At 38.7% G+C, this 25,537-nt stretch overlaps 2 protein-coding genes across 3 annotated transcripts in view; one reads left to right on the top strand and one right to left on the bottom strand.

Annotated features, from left to right (window-relative positions):
• mrpl11 (mitochondrial ribosomal protein L11) overlaps positions 1 to 25,537 on the top strand; it is a 30,594-nt gene that overhangs the window by 4,543 nt on the left and 514 nt on the right. Inside the window, exons 2-5 of one of the 2 annotated variants that reach the window (XR_002019823.2) lie at positions 151 to 317; positions 17,127 to 17,222; positions 23,786 to 23,879; positions 24,354 to 24,623. Coding sequence is in view for 1 of the 2 variants with exons in the window: in XM_019115508.2 (XP_018971053.1) it covers positions 195 to 317; positions 17,127 to 17,222; positions 23,786 to 23,879; positions 24,354 to 24,513 (473 nt within the window). In the remaining variant the exon portion in view is untranslated. The remainder of the gene's footprint in view (positions 1 to 150; positions 318 to 17,126; positions 17,223 to 23,785; positions 23,880 to 24,353; positions 24,624 to 25,537) is intronic. The other variant, XM_019115508.2, reaches the window with a different exon arrangement.
• On the bottom strand, positions 4,178 to 5,862 carry tmem265 (transmembrane protein 265). The gene has a single exon (XM_042738526.1). The coding sequence runs from the start codon at positions 5,638 to 5,640 to the stop codon at positions 4,546 to 4,548; it is 1,095 nt and encodes a 364-aa protein (XP_042594460.1). The 5' UTR covers positions 5,641 to 5,862; the 3' UTR covers positions 4,178 to 4,545.

Below are 25,537 nucleotides of genomic sequence, written 5' to 3'. Positions count from 1 at the left end.
GGCCGCTGTGCACTCCTGGGAGAGCTTTTATGGATTGGAGAGCTTTTGTGTAACTCACTTTTCAACCTCTGGACAGGAGTTTTTTTTGTTGTTGTTGTTGTTGAATTTTTAATGAATTAAGGAGACCTCAATAATTACCTTTCTCAACAGGCAAAGGGGACTGACAGACGTGTGGCACGCAAGACACATAGACAATGTCTAAGATATCTAAAGCAGCCAAGGCGGTGAAAAAGTTGGATACTGGAGGTGTAATCAGAGCAATTGTAAGATCTGGACAGGCAGCTCCTGGGCCTCCACTGGGCCCCATCCTGGGACAGGTAAGCTTTTAGACCTCTCTCTTTCACCATTGATTTTTATGTCTATTTCATTATTTTATTCTTTATTATGTTCGTGGCCTTTGCTGTGCAGTTGTTCTTAACCAGGGATACCTCAGCAGACTTTCAATTCATTTTTTTTCCCAATTCATTTTAGCACATCCCATTTTTTAATGGGATTTTGTTAAATGACTGAAATGGTTAATACAAGCTCAAGATTTTTCCATCCATGTTTTATTATATGATATATAATACATCAGTAATACTTGTAATTGTTAAAGCTTTTACTTAGCGGCTAAATGGGACTACAGATATTGTTGGTGGCATTACACATCATCAAACCGGACAGGTAAACTCTTGTCAGTTCACCTTTATTTCTGTAGTGCTTTATACAGTAGGGATGGTTTCGAAGCAGCTTTGCAGTATTAAACAGGAAACTAACAGAATCAATGATGCAAACTTCATCAAATATCACGCAATCTGTTTATAAACTCAATCGTTTGCTTTTACAGCCTCACTTTGTTCATATCACGCACTTGCAAACTATTCTAACTCAAATTTTCGGGGAAAATATTTTTTAAATCAAGACCTAATACAAAATTGACAATTCATAAGTTGTGTAAATTTGTGAAGGTTATCATGATGAACAAAGCAGGTGAAAATGATTTTTTTGGTCACAGAGCTTATTTTCTGGAATAATCCAAAAGCCAATAGAAAAATCCTATTGGGTTTTTGTTTATGGAAAAAGGGAGATACTAATTTATGGGTTTGCCTTCAAAAGTAAGTTTTTTTGTAAAAACGTCTGGAATCCTGAAATTAAATTGACAGAAAATAAGAGTGTCTGGCCTTTGAATATTGTTGCTTATGATGGTGGTCTTTGGAGTTAAAAGGGCTGAGAACCACTGCTCTAATGGTTAGGAAAGTAGTGAGAGCAATGTGAACAATGCTATGTTACAAGCACGTCTGCTGTCGCTTGTATTTAAGTTTGCCCAATTTAAGTTGTCTTCTGAAGAAACAAACATCTGATTTCATATATTTACAGCCTCTAAAGGTTTTCTGCTTTTCTCCACCATAGGGACTATCTTGGGAAACTGTTTAGCCAAATGTTGACACAGGCTTACCTCTGCTCTCATATGTGAAGCACATTCATAACTAACAAGCTAATTACAGCTGTACTGATGTCATTACAGTCCCTTGCCCATCGTGACGATAATAAATGAGACACATTTTCTTCTGCCAATGCAAGTCATCCTGGCCTCCTGAGTGTGCTTGCCTGCTGAAGAAAGCTGTTGTGAACTAAATATGAGGTGTAATGAGCATCAGTCAAGCAGAGCAGCACCATATGTCAGTTAAACACGTGCAGTCGCGTGTTTGTGCATGTGTCTGCCCCTGCTCTTGTCAGCTCTGTTTGAGCTCTGTTTTGCCTTTGTGCTTGTTCTGCCATCTTTGGCTCAACTTTTATGTGTATTAAACTGTAAATAAATTGCAGCCAGCAGGCCTTCAGCTCACAGCTCTGGCCCTTTAATCTTCCCGCTTTCTCCTTCCTTCGTTTTTTCTCTCGTCTGCCTAACCATCCCTGACAGGGTAAGCGCATAGAGGTAGGCTGCCTGTCGGCCGGGGGCAAATTTAAACAAACGAGAGAAATAAAAGAGGGAGCTCTGGAGGAGAGGGGGGAAACTGACAGCTTCTATGGAGGAGAGTAATTACAGTCCAGAGAGAAATTAACTCTGCCGGATGGAGGAGAGAATCAGAGGACAGAATAAAAGAGGGGCGTATAAGACTATAGTTTAAGTGTTTTGTACATCGAGACCAGGCAGACTAACACCGTGTTTTTTCACTGAAACATGTCCACATCGCATTCAACCCCTGAAAATCAAAAGAAAACCTATATATTTGTGAACCATTATAGGATTTTTGAGACATTATTTTCATGTCAGTAGTGGAATAATTTACCTGAAAATGATCATCATGTGTTATTGACTCACACTTTTTACTCTTATTTTCATTACTAAGTCTATATATATATATATATATATATATATAAATATATAATAGATAGATAGACTGATATAGACATAAATTATGTTAATTTGAAAGTTCTGTTCATCAAACAATCCTGAAAAATGCATCACAGTTTACACAAAAATATTATGCATAATATTAAAACTAATTTCAACATTGATAATAATAACAAATGTTTCTTGAGCAGCAAATCAACATATTATAATGATTCTCACAGGAATAAATTACATATGAAATGAAATGTTAAGAAAATGTTAAATACTTAACAGTTTTACTATTTTAACTGTATTTTTGATCAAATAAATTAAGCTTTGGTGACCATAGCTTTTATATATATATATATATATATATATATATATATATATATATTTTTTTTTTATATAATTTTAACATCAATGAGAATTTAGGTGGGATGTGCTTGATTGTCCTCGAAATGCAAACAAAAGGTTTATTTTATTATGCAAAACACTTAATCTTTTAATTTTGGGGTGAAATATTCACTCCAATGAACATTGTGTATGTCTGGCCTGCTAGTTCTGTTATTTTCACTGATTTCTTTTCATTAATAAAAAGCAGGGGCCATAACATGGATGGTGTGCATTTTAAATGAACAGAGAGAGAGAGAGAGGATGAGATGAAAGGCTGAGAAATGGCATTCTGGTCTGGTTCATATGTCTGATATACTTCTGAAGCTAAATCGGCTTCATGTGGAACTGCATTCCGTAATTCAGTTAATTTATAGCTAGGCTTATTTTTAGCATTTGTCATGCAAGTTTGTTCGCTTTTATGTTCTGTAAATATTCCATGTAAATCATGAATGAAGTGCGGTATAAGCTCTTAGCTCTTTGAAAAATGAGTCCCATTTCAATTAATATGAGTAATAATGGTTTATCAGAGCAGGGGTGGGGGGATTGTAGAGGCTGCTGATGGAGAGTGAATAATACCCAACCCCCATACCATACTCTGCACCAGGATTCATTCTCTATCACCACATCAGAAAGTGTGTGTCTCTCTAACATCATACTCTGGTACAAACAGATCTGTCATTGGTAACCACAGTGGAGAAGACACTTCATACTGTGGTAACTATGATATGTTTAAAGTTGGAGATTAATGAGCCATCACTGTCCATTCTGTGTACAGATGCCTGAAGCTGCCCATACAGGGGTCTAAAAGTCTGATACAACATTGAGAAACTGCATTCAAACTATAAATTGAATCTAAATAATAAACAAAGTTTCAGGATTTTGAAAATTGGTGACATGTGAAATCTTTGTACAGATGGATAGATACATTTGCTTCCTATTATCCAAAAGATGGTTTTACACAACCTTCTAATCTTGAGTTTATGCAGCTCAAGTGCTGCTGTCATTAAAACCAAAGAGGGATAGTACAAATGCGTATAGATGAATGTAATTTCTAAAGTCAGTTTTGGCCTGAAATGTTTGTGCTGATAATATATTTAGTAATGAACTTGTTGAAGTATAAAAGTGTAAAATAGACACATTTTTCACTTGTAGTCTCAGGCTTTTGGACCTCACTGTATGTAATTGTGGGTAAAGTTTTACTGTTGAAAGTGATTGACGGATACTTTCGTTACTGTGTTTGCTCAACCATGAAATGGCCATTTAGTTGATGGAGGAATAGATTAATTTGTTTGTGAGGTCCAACCATAAAAATTGTGATTTTTAAATGAAGTTCCATCCCATAAAGTTTTTGAAATGTTGTCATTAGTTTTGACAGGTCTGCGCAAATTTACTTCAGAGCTGCTTCTGTCTCACATGTCAGACCCACAGATTACGGGTCTGGCTGAGACCTGGTAACAATGGTGGAGGCAGGTGTCTATGAAACATTTTTATTTTACAGAGTAGAATATTAACAGTGGTCATGCTTCACAGTACATGGTTTATTTCAAGTCCTTGATGAACACCAAAACGAACAAGAGTAACAATATTAATTGTTGCTCTTTTAAGAAGGCACTTAATTAAAACAGCTCCCCCCTTTTCCTCATTATCATTTTTGTCTGGGAGCTACACACTACAGCAGGCTGCTCGTGTTTGGCTTTACAAATCATCAGCTGTACAAACTACAATGTGTGCTAATACGATGAGTTATCTCTGCTAATCTTGCCAAAAGCACAGAGACTCCAGGGATAGTTATGAGCCTACAAATTCCAGTTGTAGGCAGTTTCAGGGCTCTTTCATGACCTCTAGAGCTCATGGGAAATGTAAGCCGGTCCCAGTGAGGTCTCAGTGGGGTCTAGGCTGACGTGAGAGAGTGAGTGGCTGTGTCCGTGAGTGCGTGAGAGCGTGTGGTAGCGAGTAGAGGACGACACTGGAGATGTGCACTCTTGCTCCTGCTCCGTGGCTTGCTCCGATGCCTCCCCTTGAGTCTGATTTCCAGTTCCTGTGGCGGCTCCTGCGCCCTGCATCCCTCGACTGCCCTTTCTGTGCCTCTCCCAGGCGGAGCTCAACTTTACCGCAAGAGCCAGCAGGTTTTTTCCCAGGAACACCGTGGACACCCGTGGGTCCCTGTACCACAGCATCCCGACCCCTCTGGGCACGAGCGTGAACAGGTTAATGGTCACCAGGCTGAGCCACGGATAGATGGCCTCCTTCCGAGCCGCCTGGAGCCCAGGCAGTGCAGTGGCACCCAGCTCCGTGAGCGACACGCATGGCAGCAACAGCAACAGCACATAACAGTAAAAGAACACTATACCCTCCACCCAAAGAGGAACCCCCACGCTTCCCTGCGTCTCCCACAGCCCGGCTTGCAGATCCAACACATCGAGCAAGTCAACCACCACCCACAGAAGCCGGCTGCGCACCTCCTGCTTCCTGCGGAGTGGAGTCATGTAGTCTGCTCCTGTCAGGATGAGAAACAGCGAGGGCAGGCACACCGAAAGTAAAAGTGTCAGAGTCTTGCGGGCGAGAGGATCCGGGGGTCGTCTCTCCTGTCTGTAGTTCTGACACACAAAGAAAAGTTTCAACTGCAGCAGCGAGAGGAAAAGAAACCAGAGAGCGTTGGCGAAGCCCCGGCGGGGAGAGCGAGCCTCCGAAACCACACCGGCAGAAACGAAGCGCAGCGCCAGCAGGAAACACAGGTCGCCCAGCGCGACAGCGACACATGGCCATACTGCAGGACGGGCTCCGCCTCGAGGTCCCAGCATGCTCTGCTCCAGCAGGTAGAGGTCAACCACGGCCATTGTGCTCACTGTCACCAGAGTAGACACGCACACCTGGGGCGAGGGCAACATGTGAGGAAGAAGGAGAAACAAGGACATAGTCAGACTCTGATGACTCATTAAGAAAAGAGACGAGGATGGTTGTAGAGGTTATATCCTGATAAGGACATGGCCTGCATGATTATGTGCAATTACTAGGCTGGATTGTACAGAGAAAAGTGCAATTTCAGAGTAAATTGGCCATATATCTTCAAAGCATTGAAAGTGCATGTACATATTACTATTTATGGCCTTCTAGTCCATTTTTATGGACTGAGCAAATTGCATGATTTTCTGCAACGTGCAGGTCAACAGTAGACTATTCATGCTTTCCCTTGAAGCAGCTCCATTGTTTGGCAATGTTTAAGAAGAGGTTTTCTTTTTTCAAAGGTAGTTGCTGAGTATCGGTACCAAAGGTCTTGACAAATGTAGTTTGCAATCCTGGTCTATTTTACAATTCATGGCATTTCAAAGGCTTGTTCAGTTTACAAAGCCGGTGACATTGACTGGATTAGCAAGATGAGGTTTGTGGCAGTACTGAGTATAAGCATTTGCTTGTTTTAGACAGGGTGGTCAGGGTCTTTTTTTTATCACTTCCTAAACAAGCATATATTTTCTGCTTCCAGTCTAAATTTATTTTTCTTAGTTGATGCCTCAAATATAATAGAACATGCCAGAATTTCTCTTTCTCTCTCTCTTTCTAAATATGATTTTTCAACTCATGAAAATTTTAATTCCTTCATCTTTTCAAGTGTCCCAGGTTTTCTGCATAGCATATAGCACTTATGTCAACCCGTGTTCCCTTATTAATAAATTATATTGAAGGGAACCCAGACACACTTTCAAAGCTTCCTTTCCTCATGGCTTGCCTTCCGTGCTGGCTTTCTGTAACACATTGCAGTATTTAATTGTCTTTGCTTTCTGTATGAAGCATGACTTGATCAAGTCTGATTCTCTGGCTCCTTTTACAAAATGAAGCTTCTGAGTGCATTGGGCCACCTGCAAAATGGCGACGCTCAATCTTAATACTGTCCAAGAGGTGTTGTCATAACACTGCATACTGATGTTGATTTTATTCATGTTTCCTCAGGCCATATTTCAGAAATGGACAGTGTAAAACTGTGGTATTGATTAATGTAGAGAAATGATTGTGGACTTTATGGTGAAATCGAATGCAGGCCTTCTCAGCCGGATGAACTAAGTGGCTGGTGCACTATAGCCATCTGACCATTTGTGTCTGATGTAAATGTCAACATTTCAGATTGATGGTTTTTTAAATATAAAAATCATTTCTGGATATACAGGTGTCAATAGAGTTTAAGAGACAGGTTTGCTACATTTTATTTTATTCTATTTTTCAGCTTAGATGTTACAACTACACAAAATGAATATTTCTTCTAAAAATGGATGATATGAGGGAGAGTAAATTATGACAGAATTGACATTTTTGACAATTAGGTGTGAATACATAGGGAGAAAGTGTTAAATGGTGAGGTGAAATGGAAATTGAATGGGGTGAGAGAGGGACGGCGAGAGCATGTTAGTGATTCATTCCCTTGGCTTTTTACAGACCTAATAAAGTGTTACGGTATGATGGTAATGGTTCATAAATAAGCTCAGGGAAATGAAGAAGGATAGAGTGACGAGTATAACACAAAAAGCACAGGTGATGTGCTTTGAGAAAAAGGAGATGTTATGTTGGAGAATTGTTGGGGAGAATGGAAATGGAAATATATTCATAGCTTGGGAACTGTAGAAATTAAACGCATTAATAGGAAGTGTGGAGGAAATGAAGGGAGTATGTTGGTAAATGACCTAGAATGATTAATCTTCTGTGAGCTCTGTGGAATGAAAAGGGAGTGTGTGTCACTAATATCTGATTTTGACTGTAGACTTTATTTTTGTCTCTGTTTCTGATTTTCTGCATTGGAATTCAATTGAATCCAATAGTCTCAGAATATGAGTGTTGAACTCGGGTCACATGATCCTGAAGAAAAATGCTTCTCCAAAGGACACATTTCTTTTTCAATCAGAAAAATGATAGAAGTTATTTTAAAACAAAAAAGAATGGAAACCCAGAAGGCTTGCCTGTAGGTGCAGAGTTTATCTTTTGACTCCACTGTCAGCCCATAATTCATCAGGTTATCAAGTCACTTGGAAGATACTGTGTTGTTTTCTGCAGGCACATTCATAATAACTAGACATCAGCACTGACAGCCAGTGCATCCTTAATCATAAGTGATGGCTTAAGGCTGATGGTTACAGTGCATAATTTTATGCAATTTTGCTGTACAAATGTGTTCTTTGATCTACACTTGTATTTAGTAAGTCAACGAAAGATGTGCCTTGAATAGTCTTTTGATGTACAGGCACTAATGCATCTTATATTCAGTATGCATATGCTTTGAATGTTGCAATCTAACAAAAAGCAGATTTAAAACAAAATTCTCCATATTTACTATCAGACACTTAATCATAATAACTAACCTATATTGGCTATTTGCGTCTCAGTAGTTTTAAAGGGATAAAGTTCACCCAAAATAAGTCATTTTGAAGAATATTGGTAACCAAACCGTTAAAAAAAAGAGACATGAAAAAAAAGTCATACAGGTTTGGAATGAAATGAGGGTGATTAAATGATGACAGCATTTTGAATTACACCTGCAGTGTTTTATTTAGAGGATAAGAAGTAATGTAATGAAGTAATGCATGACAATGTGAGAAGAAATGTAAAAGCTTCTCCTAATTAACAATCTAAAGTGACGGTCATTATTACAGGGTTAAATATAGCGTGATAAATATTGTAAATGTTTAATTGCTGTGTGCAAGTGCACATAATCACGTCTACCTCTCATTCTTGGAGATACTCTCTGCTGGACTCATGCCACATGCCCTCATTTACGAGTAAACGACTGAAAATGTCCGTCGGTAATGTGCCATTGAACCATTCCCACACAGACAAGATCGTCTGTACAGTGAGAGCATCAGTGTTCGCGAATAAATGGCATCATCTGTCTCGATGCTCGTAAGTGTCGTGCTGCTCCCACTGCAGGACACGTGTGATCAGACCTGTACCACTTCAATATATCACCATATTGCGACAGGTGTCAATGCATTAGGAGCTGCACATCCGAACTGGCAGGTGTCAATCCCGCCAACGAGCTTGTCAGCAGTGACACATTTGAACTTTCAGACTCGAAGGGTGCATGAATAATTGAATATCAAGTTGCAAGAGAGCTGAACTTCATGTAAGCAGGATTAGATGAAGTAGAGAGTGTATTTACCCCACAGCATGAAGACTTCACACAGCAGTCTCAATCTAGTGACCAGCGCGAACCTGCAGGCATCAAGACGATATTATCTGAATCCAGTGTCCGAAATCGCGCCAGTAATAACACTGATCGGCTGCTCAGCATAACTAAACGTGGAAAATAATCCGGAGAAGTCAGCCACACCGAGCTCAAAGACTACATTGTCCATAATATAAACCCTGGCGTGCGGTTTATTCGGGCGAATTAGTGATGAGGGAAAGCAGCCTTTCTGTCTCCTGACTTTCTTTGTCGCAAAATCCTTATATAATCGGCATGGGGTTTATTCCGTTATCTCGACTCGAGCTCCAGCAGGGTCCTCCGCGGTCCATCCAGAATCTCAGGCGGATGCGATGGAGCTTTTTTTTTTTTTTTTTTTCTGTGGGATGAGGAGTAGAAGTCCCTCAGAAGTGCGCTAGAAACGTCTTATCCGCTGAATCAATAACGAAAGCCGCTTTTCTCCGAGTATCTCGATGTCTTCTTCATACTTCACTAACGAAAAGGCGTGAAAGAACGCGCCGCGAGACAGTTTATGATTGCAGGGTGTCATTTGTAGGCAGCTGACGTGCACTTGTACCCCTCCCTCCGCTCGCTCTCTAACTCTGCCGCTTAGTTGCTTCTCTCTCGGATTTCACTTCGGATAGCAGGCGGGGATATTTGAATGGCTTCCTGCATTTTGCATGGGAGTCACCATCCGGAAGGGTCCGCGCTACTAATTACTGCTGCTAGTGCAATCATTGCTATGATAATTACATTGTTCCAGGCTGGAGAAAACAACATCCCCGATGTCCCTGCTGTTAGTGACGAATGATTGTGTGCTGAGATGAACTGGAAGGTCCTTTCAGATTGGTTATTTGTCATTTAACAAACACTTCTTTTTTTTAATCTAGAATAACTAATTGCATGGATGGTCCCCTGGGTTAACTATCTGACTGAAGATGGGTGACTGCATTGCATAGATTACTAATGCAGTCTTTGTATTATAAGGTGCACTCAGTATTTTTTTTATCGCTGTATGCAAATTTTATATTTAAAGAATACATTTTAAAAAATCATGTACTGGCAGATCAGCGGCCTAATAAAAGCTGATTTATTTTTTTTGGAAACGGGTCACCTATAGACCTACTTCTATGGCGTATTTCTAGTTATTGTAGGTAATACAAAAAATATCTGCAGTGTTATTCTCCCTTTATTTAGAAAAAGTTAAAAGTGGCAACCTTTCGGTCAAAGTCCTTCGTCAGGCACATGTGTTATTGTAGGTAGACAATTCCAATTTAGTCCCTTAAATTGATCAACATGTTGTAGCTTATCCAACTGAAATGTTAATATAGCTCACATTTTATCATGGTCACTGTCAATCAATGCTTATGGTTTAAGATCAAAACACATTTGTCAGTATCTTTTGTGTCTTTATGGATGCTATTAATGCTCCAACACCACCCACGCCTAGAAACTTCTTTTTTCTTTTTTTTTTTTCAACTTTTGGGGCCAATTATAAAAATATTTGAGGCTGAATCATTTGGACCTGGAAGCAACAAGATTTTCTATATATCTACCAATTCCTGTGAGCCAGGCAATCATAATTCTTGAAATATCATACTCTAAACATGGCATCCCAGATAAGACATTTGTTGGAAATAATGAATACTTCAGGGGGCTGGAAAAATATGAAATGCTGAAGGAACAAGCAAACTGTGAACATAATATGGTTCAGCATCAGCCCTATCTGATTTTACATGCACTGGCCCCTTTGAAAAAATACACACATCGGTCCATTTTAATTATGTAGAATAAGGAGGAAAAGTTGAGGCGGAAACTTAATATTAATGAGTCTGAGGTAGGAACTGCTCTTGCATGATCAGAGCACCAGTGTGACAGGAGATTGAGCTGAATCTCATTATCTGTAAAATGTCTCCCACAACTGCTCTGACAGGCCAGTTTCCGTTCTCTTTGTGGTCTATGTGAAATCAAAGGTTACTTCTCTTGTATTTTTTCTTTACAATGTTCACCTCATTTATTCATGGTGAGGGGTCATCTTGGACTTTTAATCAGCCAGATGGGAAAGAAAGGCATAAAGAAGCCAAAGTCATCTTTCTTGTCACAGTTGTCTATGCGCACCACTGGTTTCCAGACATTTTCCATTCCTTGCCTTCGATATTTTTTCACCTTTTTTAGCCCCACCCACTACTCCATTCTCTCTCTCCGTCTCTCTCACTCGCTCGTTCTCTCTTCCCTTCAGTCCCTGTGGGGCTGAAGTGGTTGAAGGTCACTCTGATCTGGATAGCTTTCAGCACAGAGGGAGTGAGAACGATGGAGAAAATGAGACAACAAGAGTCCAGCAGTGCACCGTCAACACTTTCACCCCCATAAAGTTGGTAAAGACTTTTTTTTTTTTAAATGGCTTTTGGAAATGTTATGGGCCTGATTGGTGCCCCACTGGCACGAGCTCGTCCCAAGACATTCCTCACTGCATCCATCTGCTACGCATTAGAGCTCTTAGCTGACACCACACATGTTCTCCAGCCACAGCGAAACAATCTGTCTTACAGATGGGAAGAATCTCCCAATGAGCGCACTGCTTGATATACTGTTTTTGATCATAAATCCGCACCTTAAAGTCCTCCTTTTTTTCCGTAACTTAAAATATCTATAAATCTTACTATTAAAACCAACCCTGGCTCAAATGATAATGATACTCGGTTAATTATCAGTCTTCCTGATTAACCAACTGCAATGTTGCAGAGCTCTGATAAGATAAGACATCCACTGATGCGATGTAATTCTCTGAAGAGTGGGTCTGAGGAATTGGGCTCTTTACTTTAATAACATACGTTTAATGAAATCTTTTCACAGTCGCTGATTTCCATCAGACGTTAGACATCGGCACAGATACGGCTCCCTCAGAGCATTCATTGTCCCTTTTAACTTTTCAATGGCGCGGAGCCTCATGCTGTGTCTTAGACCTTCACCCTGCATTTTAATATCCGTAAATAAATCTGTTTGTTCTGCTGTAATAAACCGATTTCACGGCAGCACACCTCATATTCAAGGACACGGTGAAGCTGCATCCTCATCTAGAGGAGCAACATGTTATTTTTTTCTTCAGACTGAAGTAGGTATAGCTATCAATATTGGCTGTAAAAATGCACCATAAAATTGACCCGAAAATAATGTGTCCCCGGTGGTACGTCTCGGCCTGTGGCATTCGCTTTGAATGCATTAATCATCACTGTTTGTACTTTAAAAAAAAGAGAGAGATGTGTTTTTAGATGTGTTTGAAGTTACAGGGGAATTTGGGATGATCAAAGATAAAGCCATTAGCCATTCTGACAAACTTTTATGTTAGGATTCCACAATATCTGATGCAAACACTTTGTGATCGCCTGTGGATCATTAATCTTTTTTGCACCCAAAAGCAGGACCCTTTCCAGTACAAGACCTTGCCCATTTCTCTCCTGAGGTCTCCAACTGCATGTCGGGCTGGACTGGTTGGAGGGTATGAGGCTAATCAGCTGTATGACACCCTTATAGGGAAGAATGTAATAAAATGAGAAGAGTTCAGCACATTAAATTAGGGAAGGGGAACCAAAGTAATTAATTAGAGTGTCTCACACTGCAGAGTTTAATTAACCCCTCTTCTACACCCCCCATCTCACCCCCATCTTTCAGGACTCTGGAGTGGGCAATGAATTGCCCGTCCTTGGGTGCCAGGGGCAATTAATCCTGCCTGCTGCCCTGAGGCCACGTCCCCTGTCATGCTTGTGTACACACGCCCTTTTTTGCACTTCTGTTACACTCACCGTTACATATCAGTGCACACGAAAAAGGAACATGCAGTGCAGTGTCCTTTAAATCCCACACTAAGAGAGCCCTCTGAAAGAAACTAGTTATGCTCTCCCACTCTTTATCTCACTCTTTACTCTTTATATCCTTTTGTTTCTTATTGTCTGTATCATAGAAGGATAGTCCACTCTACAATGAAAATACATTCATCATTCTTTTCATTGTAATTCCATGGAAAACTTCTCTGTTTGTGTTTTGCAGATTTCACAAAACTTACACAAGTTTAGACCAGCATTAGGGAGAAAGAAGCATAAATAACGCAATTTAAGTTTAGTTTTTAAGTGGCTCATTTTGCTGTAATTTCATCTTTTATATAAAGCAATTCCCATCACTGAAGTCTTCTGTCCAGCATCGTCTGTCCTTTCTTATGTGAACTGTTAACATTTTTAATTTCCTTAATTTCTTATTCATGCATTTAATTACGCAAGTTTTCACTTAGTTGGAAGTCACACTGTCCTCTAATGCCTTCTCCTCAGAGGCTTTGCTGTAAAGTGATTGAATCATTTGAACCCACCAACGTGCTCCTTTTCCTTTTGCTTCTCTTTAATGGAATGAGCTCGCAGCCCTCACACATGCATTCTTTATTCATGCGGGTCCCCTATGGCATCTCCATACATCAGCGCTCTGAAGCCTTTCACCCGCTTTGTCAAACGGACCTCCTGAATGTTAGTATTGATCTTCATTATTGCTCTCATAGGAGACATGACTCGAACGAAACACTGTTCTTCTCTGTCCTCACAGGAAATATGCAGACGAGTGTGCAATATTATTAGACACACTTATATATGTGTCCCTCAGCTGCCTGAAACAACTGTTACTTTCTGAGTCTGTTCTCACTCTTTTTGTCATTCACCCATGTCAGCGGCCATCTCGTTAAAAAGAAGTGCTGAAGCTGAAAGCTTATCTTATAATAATGAAAGAAATGCAAAGCGGGGGAGAACTGATGAAAAGAATGAATAAAGGAGAAGATGTTTTGTGAATCACAAACACAATTCGGATGCAGATGCCATGCACAACATATATTAGATGGAGGGGTTTTTAGTCTGGTTATTAAATTATTATTGAGTTGTTTGTTTCCCAAGAACATATTTTATAACAAATTGTTCCATAAGCATGATTATTTTGAAAGCATTCATGACTGGTTATATTCTCACACAATTCACCCAGGATTTTTCTTCCATCAGAACCTTCACCGTGAATGGCTGCTTTATCCTAGAGGATATTGATATGATAAACACTTTTAATATTCATCTGCGATAATAAATAACGTGCAGTGTCCAAGGTTGGTAGCACGCCTCCATCAAGGTGATCTACTGCAGCCATTTTGTTCTTCCCAGCCCTGCTTTTATTAAACACATTTGAGGAAAGAGGAGGTTTAATTGGACTGCTTGACTTCGGGATGATTAGATCTTGGTTTTTAGAGAGCTAGAATGGCAATTTGGCCTGTGCTCGACTGTGAATGTATCTGCCATTAAAGGCACAACGTCTTGGTCATCCGGAGCTTGTATCGTAAAGATTGCCAGAGTAATCTTCATCTTCAAGCCTTGTCTTTACAACCAACGACAGATTCCCATTTTAATAATGGCCACACTTATGATATTAAAAGCACTACACAAAGTGCAATTGCTACAGTTTCTTCCATTGTACCTGTCTTTGTTTGGCACAGTTTGTATGTCTTGTATGTCTGATGTCGGTACACCGCCATAACCTTTCATCCTTGTTGCCTGCCTGCTTCCCCCCCATCGTCAGACGGCCTCTTCCTCGCAGATCTGTCCACATCTCACCGAGTGGCTTTGCTTGAACTTCTTTCAGACCAAAAACAACAACTTTAAAGGGAGTTATAAAGCAGCGGGTGGAAAAAACGAAGTAGAAGCGTTGTGGAATCGCAGCCCAAGGGTTTTTGAGGCTCTCCTAACAACCTGGGTTTAATATTAATCCATATTTAATTAGGAATCACCCGCCGCCTTTCTTGTTTACTTAGATCTGTTGTTCTCGCTGAAGTCAGAGCTCGGGGAGATGCTAGTGGGTTGACATGGGATTACTATTAATAAGCAAGTCAGGAGGGAGATGGGCTGCCTGCCATCCGGGGCTTTTGTTTTTCATTTCATTAGTGTTGAAAATGTTTTCATTATTATGCAACGTACTGGCTGAACAGTTATTCCTCTGGATTTAAGGGGAAATATTAAAAGGGAAAACATGTTTGCTTTAACTGATCTGAAAAGATTGCATCAGTATTTAGAAGTTAGGCTCAATGGCGCTTTGAAGGAAGTTCTTTACAAATTTAATTTGCGCCAAAAGGTGCTGTTTATCTTGGCCCGTATATCACATAAGGGATGTATCTTGACTTTGCCAAAAAGTCTGTTATATGTTAAGCTTATTTTGGCCAAGAACTGCCTACTCGCAGGAAAGGTCTGACTGGCCTATTTAAAGTGACTATGCTCGGTTCATTTTGTTTTAACACGCTGTCCAGGGAAGTTTGTTTATCTGAAATGCATAACAGTTTGTGCAAAATTTAGAATTCCATTTCAGTTAAGCACGTCATACTAACTTAGCTTAGTTAAAAATTCCATTTATATAAATCTCTAATGATTTCTGAATGCCACAAATAACTGGTTGATGCCTCAAAAAAAAAAAAAGTCATATAATTGCTCAGCAGTCTGTGATCATGTATACAGAAAAGTCAGTGAAAGACACTACTGCGTTGGGGCCAGTAAGTTTTTTAAAAGGCATTAATATTTCTTTAAACAACAGAAATGCATGAAATTGATTAGAAGTGATAGTAAAGATATTTGTAAAGTTCATAAAGAGTTCATAGTTTAAGACATTTTTTATTTTATTTCAAATGCTGTATTTGAACTTTCTTTTCATCCGATAATCTTTAAAAAATCGATCATGTATCCACAAAAATATTAAACGGTACAGTATTAAACTATTTTTCAACAATGATAATTATTAATGTTTCTTGAGCACTAAATCAGCTTATTAGAATGATTTCTGAAAGATCATGTGACACTGAAGACTGGAGTAATGATGCTGAAATTTCAGCTTTGCATCACAAGAATAAATTACATTTCAAAATAGCATGTTTTAAATTGTAATAATATTGCACAGTATTACTTTTTAATGTATTTAGAGCAAATAAATGTAGCCTTTGCCTGAAAGACATCTTTCAATTACATGATAACAAATGTTGGAGTGATAATGTATGTTAATATGACTTAGAAATCAGAATTTATGTCCATCTAATAGTAATTAGTGCAAATTATTTCACAGACATAACTCTGAAACATCCACAAATTCAGTTCTCCATATTGATATTCGTTCTCTTTATTTGACCCTCTAACTTTTGCACTCACTATTCTAATTCTATTGAAATTAGTACAAATTATTTCACATAATCTTTTTGTATTCTATTTTCTTTTCATTTATTATAAAATTATATATATATATTTTTTTAAAAGTCCTCTAACACTAGCTTGCTCTATTCTTTTTCTATTCTATCTGTTTTATTTTTATTTATTATATTATTTAAAAGCCCTTGCTACGTGTACTGCGTTTAAGCTAACTGAGACTTGTTATAGCAGTTATATATCATTGCTCTTTTGTTGATTTGACCCTCTAACTTTTTCACTCACTATTCTAATTATTTGACCCTCTAACTTTTTCACTCACTAAATGTAAATGTAATGTAATGATATATTTGCTAGTAGATGCTTCAAAGATCTGATGCCACTCATTTGCCAGTTCTTGGCATTTATCAGTGCCATATGCATCAAACGGTCAGTGCATTAACTGAGGGAGATCCGTGAGTGTCGTGTCTCATTGAAACTGCATTAGCAGCCCTTTCCTAATAGTTCCGACTGTTAAATAAATCTGTAACATCTACCACAGGATGAAACAATTGTTCCAGTCACAGTGGATCCTTCAAGTGTAAGGAAAACTTTTACAACTGTAATAAGATTACAGATTAGCAGCCGCCTCCACAGTCAACCCACAGAAAACACTCATGCTCTAGTGAAGCCACACAGGAGAAATGGCAGCCAATGTTGACTTAATGTCAGCTATACATTTAACTTTCTGCCTGGCAAGGGCCAGGAAAGAGAATCTAATTTATCTGGAGTCTCAGAGGCATGATGACTGGTGTATTCTGACATATACACACACACACATATACTCACACCCTTGAGTAAATAGGCTTCCACTAGCCTCTCTCATTCGCTTTCTCACTCACTCACACAGGCATCCAAGCATGCCGAGGCATTCACAGTGCACCAATGAGTTATCGAATGATTGACACCATGCAGCCACTCTAAATGGCTATTGGTATTCATCAAAAGAATGCCACAGTGAATAACGGGCTAAAATGGGTGTGGGTCTAAACCTTTCTGAATGTTTTTCCTATGCCTTCTTTTCCAGAAAGGAATCCCCATTGGGGCCTTCTGCAAAGACTTCAATGAGAAAACCAAAGAGCTTAAAGAAGGCATTCCTCTTCCCATCAAGATCAACGTGAAGGTAATGTAACCACTCATTAGGAATACTGTTTTCACGTCAACACCACTTTACCAATCAGTCACAGATGTGAAGTCTTGAGGGCCTCATAATACACCTTATTGCTTTCAATCAATCTCATTTGTTTTGCCGCTTGTTTTCTCATTTTATGAGTCCCTGGAGGCGCTCGTTTACATTCGCATCCCAAGCGCATTAGCAAACAGCATCAGATGCATCTCGAATGCCAAAGCGCGGATTAGGCCTTCTTCTGACATTATGATCAAATGAAGGTATTGAGCGAAGTGGATTAAACAGAAGAACAGAGCTTTCCCGATCTGAGCGTGACTCGTAAACGAGGAATAGTCATTGATGCGGCGTATGTAATGTTCATCTGGCCTAGGTTTATCTCACCGCTCACCTTCTCAGCACGTTTATTATAATGTTTTTGTCAAGGACACACTTTTGTGCTTGAAGGCAAAGCTTGTAAATGTACTCCAACTCCAAGTTTCTTGGAGAAATGGGGCCGTTTGATAGATCCCTCAATTGTGTGCATTAGCAGCTTTTTCCCTGACACCTTTTAGTCTTTGTTTCTCTCGTACGATCGCTCTGTCTCTTCTAATCAAGTCTCTCCCATTTTTCATCCGCCCTCTGTAACAAAATGAGAGGTCTAGCTCTTTCTCCTCATATTCTCAGTCTTTAAAATAAAGATGGATTGATGGCTGTTAGTAATGCTTGCCGAGTCGATGACAGAGCGCAGGGGCATTTGAGCAAAGGCCCATTATGAAGGTTGTGAGAAATGGCTTTTTATTATGGAGGGGTCATTGCTCACATATTTTAAAGTGGCACGACTGCGTGAAATGAGAGTTCTCATTACAGGTCTCCATCTCTTTTACATTACCCAACTGTTGAAAAGCTCTTGTGTGATTTCATTTGGAAGTCCCAGTTTCGGTAACCATCCGTGTCTGTAAGTCAAAATGGGGTGATGCTGTGGCAGTCCAGACGACGGTGCAGACATTGTGAGGAAATTATATGGCCGCATTATTCTGGGGCACTGCCACCCAATCCAGTCTGGGGTGTTTTAATGTCTCTGGCTCATGTCTAATGCTCGGTCTCAGTCAGAACCCAAACACATAATCTTTTTTCTGAGCCGATTAAGGGAATGTCCGTGGTCCAGTTCTGCCACAGTTTGAATTCAGAGACTTCTGTTGCATAAAGTAGAACTAGACATCTTCAGCAGCAATGTCACCTTCATCTAGCTCATCCCTTTGTGTTGTCCTGTCAGTCGTGGTTGCCCGAGGGTGGGAATTGTCAGCCTTTGTTGTTGGCACTCCTCTGCAGGTACATCAGCTCTCATTCCAGGACCAGATGCAAGATGTTTTCTGAGGGAGAGAGAGAGGAAAACGTGCACCCCATGCTGTTGTCATTCATCATTCGTTCTTTGAATACACATGCAACAGCTCACTGTGATTTTTGACTTGTTCATTTCTTAAGGTTTTTGTTTTGTTTTGTTTTGTTTTTTATAATAACAAAAAATAACTACATTTTACATTCTCTGAAGTCTGTGAGTTGTGCTCATCTATGCAAATTTGCTTATGCAGTGTCAAGATGCGGTGGTTGGTTGTCCCTCTTTACCAGTGTTGTTTTAAATATACTATTAGTATTTATTAATATGTCGAATTAGTTTTTTCTCCAGTATTTAATATAAATGTTAAATTTTGTTGTGTGCTTTTGTGATTTTTTTTATTTATTTATTTATTAATTTTATATTTTAGGTTTAGTTCTTGTAAATGTAATATGTCAGCCTACACTTGTTTTTAATGTTTGTGCAAGTTTCAGCCTGTACAATTTTAATTTTTGTGTACGTTTCTTACATTTTTTAAATCTAATTTTTATATTTATTTCAGCTTTTTAGTTAATAAAAAGGTTTTAGTTTTAGATAACAATCACAACATACCTTTTATTCATTTTTATTTACATGTCTGATTGCTTAGATATGTAGCACTACTCTTCTTAACCGGGGGTCCAATTTAATATTACAAGTATACATATCCAAATGTAAATCTTTAATAAACTAATATCTAAGGCTGTCACGATTCCTCGATTTGAAAAAATCCTTGATTGCATTTTGCCTGTGTCGAGTAACCGGCATCACATCAAAGACTGACTTTGATCATACATCAGTATCTTTTCTATGCTAACTCTTCATCGCGATTTCAAAATAAAAGTTTAAATCCCCACTCTGAGTTTACACATTTTGATATCCACATATTCAAGAAATGACAATGGCTTAAAGGGGTAGTTCACCCAAATATTAAAATTATGTCATTAATGACTCACCCTCATGTCTTCCCAAACCCGTAAGACCTCCGTTCATCTTCGGAACACAGGTTAAGATATTTTAGATTTAGTCCGAGAGCTTTCAGTCCCTCCATTGAGAATGTATGTACGGTATACTGTCCACGTCCAGAAAGGTAATAAAAACATCATCAAAGTAGTCCATGTGACATCAGAGGGTCCGTTAGAATTTTTTGAAGCATCGAAAATACATTTTGGTCCAAAAATAGCAAAAACTACGACTTTATTCAGCGTTGTCTTCTCTTCCGTGTCTGTTATGAGTGTGTTCACAACACTGCAGTGTAGTGATATCCGGTTCGTGAACGAATCACTCGATGTAACCGGATCTTCTTGAACCAGTTCACCAAATTGAACTGAATCGTTTGAAACGGTTCGTGTCAACAATAAGCATTAATCCACAAATGACTTAAGCTGTTAACTTTTTTTTAACATGGCTGACACTCCCTCTGAGTTCAAATAAACCAATATCCCGGAGTAATTAATTTACTCAAACAGTACACTGACTGAACTGCTGTGAAGAGAGAACTGAAGATGAACACCGAGCCGAGCCAGATTACGAACGAAAGAAGAGACGAACGTTCTCGAGTCAAGAACCTTTTCTGTCAGACGCGTCCGGTTCGAGAACCGAGGAGCTGATGATACTGCGCATGCGTGATTCAGACTGACACACAGCGCGTCTGAACCAAACTGGTTCTTTTGGTGATTGATTCTGAACTGATTCTGTGCTAATGTTATGAGCGCGGGTAAACCGAAGGCTTGAATCAAGGGCAATTATCGCCAATGAAGTCATTACGTCGAGCGCAAAAGAACTGGTGAACCGTTTTCTTCAACCGGTTTATTGAATCGAACTGTCCGAAAAGAACCGAACTTCCCATCACTACCGGTGATCCGAAAACCTATGCAACCGGTTCTTGACTCGAGAACGAGTCAATCTTTCGTTCGTTATATGGCTCGGCTCGGTGTTCATCAGTTCTCTCTTCACAGCAGTTCAGTCAGTGTACTGTTTGAGTAAATGAATTACTCCGGGATATTGGTTTATTTGAACTCAGAGGGAGTGTCAGCCACATTAAAAAAGTTAACAGCCTAAGTCATTTGTGGATTAATGATTATTGTAGATGAGAACCGTTTCAAACGATTCAGTTCAATTTGGTGAACTGGTTCAAGAAGATCCGGTTACATCGAGTGATTCGTTTGCGAACCGGATATCACTACACTGCAGTGTTGTGAACGCGCTCACAACAGACACGGGAGAGAAGACAATGCTGAATAAAGTCGTAGTTTTTGCTATTTTTGGTAGTCCATGTGACATCAGAGGGTCCGTTAGTTTTTATGGACCCTCTGATGTCACATGGACTACTTTGATGATGTTTTTATTACCTTTCTGGATGTGGACAGTATACCGTACATTCATTCTCAATGGAGGGACTGAAAGCTCTCGGACTAAATCTAAAATATCTTAAACTGTGTTCTGAAGATGATCGGAGGTCTTACGGGTTTGGAACGACATGAGGGTGAGTCATTAATGACATAATTTTAATATTTGGGTGAACTAACCCTTTAAGCATTTCTGTCGTAAAGAAATATGGCAAATATTAAAGATTAACTGGACATTTGAATTAAATGTTTTTAGTCAACATTAAACAAGGATTAGATCACGCAGTAAAGAGTAAAAAATCTTTAGGCCGTTGATGCCCTCTGCACTCATTTGTTATAATGTAATATAAACAATACATTTTGTTTTGTTCCATAAAACCATATGATTACTTGCATTTGATACTTTATTTGAACAAATTATTAAACTTTATACTTTTAGTTTTTTGCAGCATTTATGAGACCCTTAAAGGAACAGGTCACTCCAAAATAAAAAATTGTCATTGAGATTTTCTTTATTTTGTATGAAAAACAAAATAAAATTGTGAGCATTCTTCAGAATGCCTCAACAATGAAAGTATATGATGACCAAGCGACAAAAAAGATAAAGGGCAAAATAAAAAGAGTCAAAATGACTCATGTACTGTATTGCAGGCCATTGCATAGAAAATAGAAGTTTGGACATTCCGCTATGAAGTCTTTATGTTCCACAAAAGATAAAGGCAGACATGTTTCAAAGCACATGAGGTTGAGTAAATGATGACAGAATGTTTATTTGTTGGGTGAACTTGTGGAATATAAAACTCCATTGCCAAACAAAAGGAAAAATACTTTTTATGATTCATTCTTCGAGTCCTACAGGCAGATAAGGCCCTAAAGCTAGCGTCTTCTCACTATACTGATGAGCATTCGACAGGGATTGAAGATTAGCCTGTGCTACGTGATCTTTAGCTCCAGGGTGTGTAGAAAATATTCTGGTTGAGTTCACAGCACAATGCTTTCTTTAGGCTTGAGCCGGATGGCTGCAATGCATTTTAGCCAGGCTGTCTCCCCAAGTCAGGCTGCCTGTGAAGTCCCAGTTGTACCATTAAGCTGTCTGCTGCACACTCATTGTTTTTGAGCCTCTCTATGCAGACTAATCCCTGCCTTAAAGCTTTGGTTTCGGCAGGCCTGACTGTCGAGGGTGTTTGCCGGGGGAACGGAGGGTGTGGATGTGTGCGTCTGGCTTCACTCGACTCGACTCTGAGTTTATGAGAGGCTGTCAGAGTCTATGGGTGCCAATGAGGTTCTGTCAGGCTCCAGAGACTCTGTTGGATGCTATAGGATTTTAGCTCCCCTCGCTCTCGAAGAGGATAGTGTTAGTGATACCACCCGCTATGTGCGATGAGACTGATAGACCAAGAGCGGTAGCTTGACGCCCACAAATCCGAAAATGAAAATAACCTTCTGTTCCTGCAGTCTCAACAGATAATCGTCAAAAACAAACTCAACTTGCAGTCCATAATGTTGCAGATTTACCTGCAGTACACAAGGGTTTTCCCAGATACTGTAAGCTTTATTTTTCATTTATTAGGTAGTTTTTACATGATTTTATGACACTGACATTTTACTTAATTTAGATGCTATTCACACAACATGGGTTTAATTCACATTTTCTCTTTTTCTTTTGTTTGCAAACAAAGTTTTTTTAATGTATGCGCTTATAGTGAGCACACCTCATTTTTCTTCTTTTTTTAAGGGGGCAACAGTTGCAATCTTTGTTCACTTGGTGCCTTAGGCATGATAAAACACCAAAGGGAAAAGCTACTTTTTAATGACTTCTATTGGCTCTTTGTAAGAAAACAAACCAAGCAAAATTGCCACTAAACTTGTCAGCAAGTGATCACCAAGCATTTTATTTTTATGGAAAAGAGCAAGCTTTTCTCAGGAAATGTATTTTGGCTTTTTTTTTTTAGATAATTTCTAATTTTATTTGTCTTATTTATATAATTTTTACACATCTTATAATTTATTCATTAACAAATTTTTGGATATTTCTTCCATATGAATGCATGTAAACCTTTATGTAAAAACTGTATAAAGTCACTTTGATCAATCATTTTGTATTATTAAGTAAAAAGGCTAGATGGGGAATTAAAGCAAAGTTTAATGGCAATTTAAACCAAATAATTTGTTGAACGTTTTAGACTAGGACATTTGTGTCACGGCATTTTAGACAAACATAATTACCAACGATACAAATGTTTACATTTCCATTCAAAGTTTTAAGTCCCCTTTATCTTACTTTTGTTTAGCAAGGTAAAATTAAACTGAGCAAAAGTGACAGTAAAGACATTTATAATGTTACAAAAGATTTCAAATTAATTTGGAATGTTCTGTTCATCAAAGAATCCTAATAAAAATATATCACAGTTTCTGAAATATTAAGCAGCATTGTTTTCAACACTGATTATAATAAGAACCATTATTAATAGCTCAGCACTAATAATAATTAATAATAATTTAGCAGCAAATAAACATATAAGAATGATTTAGAAGGATTCTGTGACAGTGAAGACTGGAGTAATGATGCTGAAAATTTATCTTTGCCATCACAGGAATAAATTACATTTTAAAATATATTCAAATAGTAAACAGTTATTTTAAAATGTGATAATATATAATATTATGGTTTCTACTGCATTTTTTTATCAAATAAATGCAGCCTTGGTGAGCATTTTAAAACATGAAATCCTACCAACCCCATATCTTTGTATGTTTATTTCTTTCATTTTTAATCCACCAGGCTCCAAAATGACCTGGGATACTTTGAATGGGCGTGATGTGTCTGACTGAGCTTACCCCTCTTTTCTTTCATCCAGTCGGACAGGACGTATGACCTGAAAATTGGGCAGCCCACTGTGTCTTACTTCTTGAAACAGGCCGCCGGCATTGAAAAAGGAGCCGGAAAGACTGGTAAGCAAGACCTATTACAGTCAGGGCGGCGGTGGCCATACATCCTTCCTTCCATCTCTCAGCAGTCTATTTGTATATCTCGCCACCGCCTTATGTTTCAGTAATGGACAGACTTCCCCCTGCAGGGTGTTTTGGTTCAAATTGAATTTTTTGACTGATGATATATTGATGATGAGCTGCACTGGTGGAGAGCTGTGCAATTACTAAGGGGAACGCTGCGGTGAAGGTGGCATGTTAAAAAAAGAGGATTATGGATTTGCTTCATTTTCGTACGTTTCACTCCACCTCAATTATTCTTTCTTATGCGCCCACTCTTTCCCCTTCCCCTCTCTTTCCGTTACCTCTCCCCTTCACTCCATCTCCACTTCCATTTTTCTCAATCACGACCAACCACACCTCCTGCTGGTTTCTCTTTCTGTGCTACTGTGTTTCATCACCCCTCTCTTTCCCCTCCCACCTTGTTCCTCCACTCAGGACATGAGATCGCAGGTATGGTGACGGTGAGGGCCGTATATGAGATTGCACAGGTCAAATCACAGGATGACAGCTTTAAGCTACGAGACATCTCTATGCAGAACATTGTCAAGAGCATCATCGGTTCAGCCAGATCCCTCGGCATCAAAGTCGTCAATGAGTGAGAGTCCTTCAAACTTCATTCTACTGCATTCTTCACAACATACAATACAATGTTTGGATCGAGAACATTAGCAAAGTCGTCAAAGCTACAGAATAACAGATATAAAGGTACAAGAATTATGTAATAGCCAAAAATGTAGAGTATAATAAGAATGCATCATTGAATTAATCAAAGATGCATTAAATTGATCATTAATCAGTTTTTATTACATTTATTATAATTATATTATTTAATTAAGTATTAATATATCAGCATTGCTAATAATAAGATGTTTCTTGAGCACATTAAATAATCAGCATATTAGAATGATTGCTGAAGGACATGTGACACTGAAATCTAGCTTTAACATTACAGGAAAAAATTACATTTTAAAATATATTTTAATTGTTGTTTTAATTTGTAACAATGTTCCACAATATTTACTGTATTTTTGATCAAATAAATGCAGCCTGGGTGAGACTTCTCTCAAAAACATAAAAAATCTTGCCATTTCCAGACTTTTGAATGGTAGTATATTTCTTTTTTTAAAAATCTAATGGAAATATTAGTTTTATTAAGAAATGTATTTGTTGGCATGATTTATATTAAAAACTATCTTCAAGCATTTACGCTTTCTTTTGTGTTTTCTGCATGCCTGGTCTCCACTGTGAGTTTTAAACATCCATCTTTTCCTTGTATAAATATTGCAGGCATCCCAGCACCTAGTCAAGACCTTAATAAGAGATGTAAATAAATAATGGCTGAATAAATCAAGTCTTAGTTCACACGCTCGCCAATGACTTCAGTTCTCGTGCTCATTTGGAATTTTATGCCATTTCTCACTGTTGAGAATTGCGCTTGATCTGCAGCCTTTTAAAAATGAATCATAAAATTCATGTTTTGTATAATTAATGCCTTAATAACGCTGAGAAATTGTAAGGGATGCTGCTATCTTATGTAGTGAGACTATTCATTAGAGGAGTGTTTGCTTGACAGCTACCAGAGCCTTTTCTATATCCTCAGTCTCTGCGACATCAAATGT

This window comes from Cyprinus carpio, chromosome B14 (assembly GCF_018340385.1).
Source record: "Cyprinus carpio isolate SPL01 chromosome B14, ASM1834038v1, whole genome shotgun sequence".
NCBI classification, from domain to species: Eukaryota; Metazoa; Chordata; class Actinopteri; order Cypriniformes; family Cyprinidae; genus Cyprinus; species Cyprinus carpio.
The sequence above is the reverse complement of the archived record's forward strand: the minus strand, read 5'-3'. Positions and strand labels throughout refer to the sequence as shown.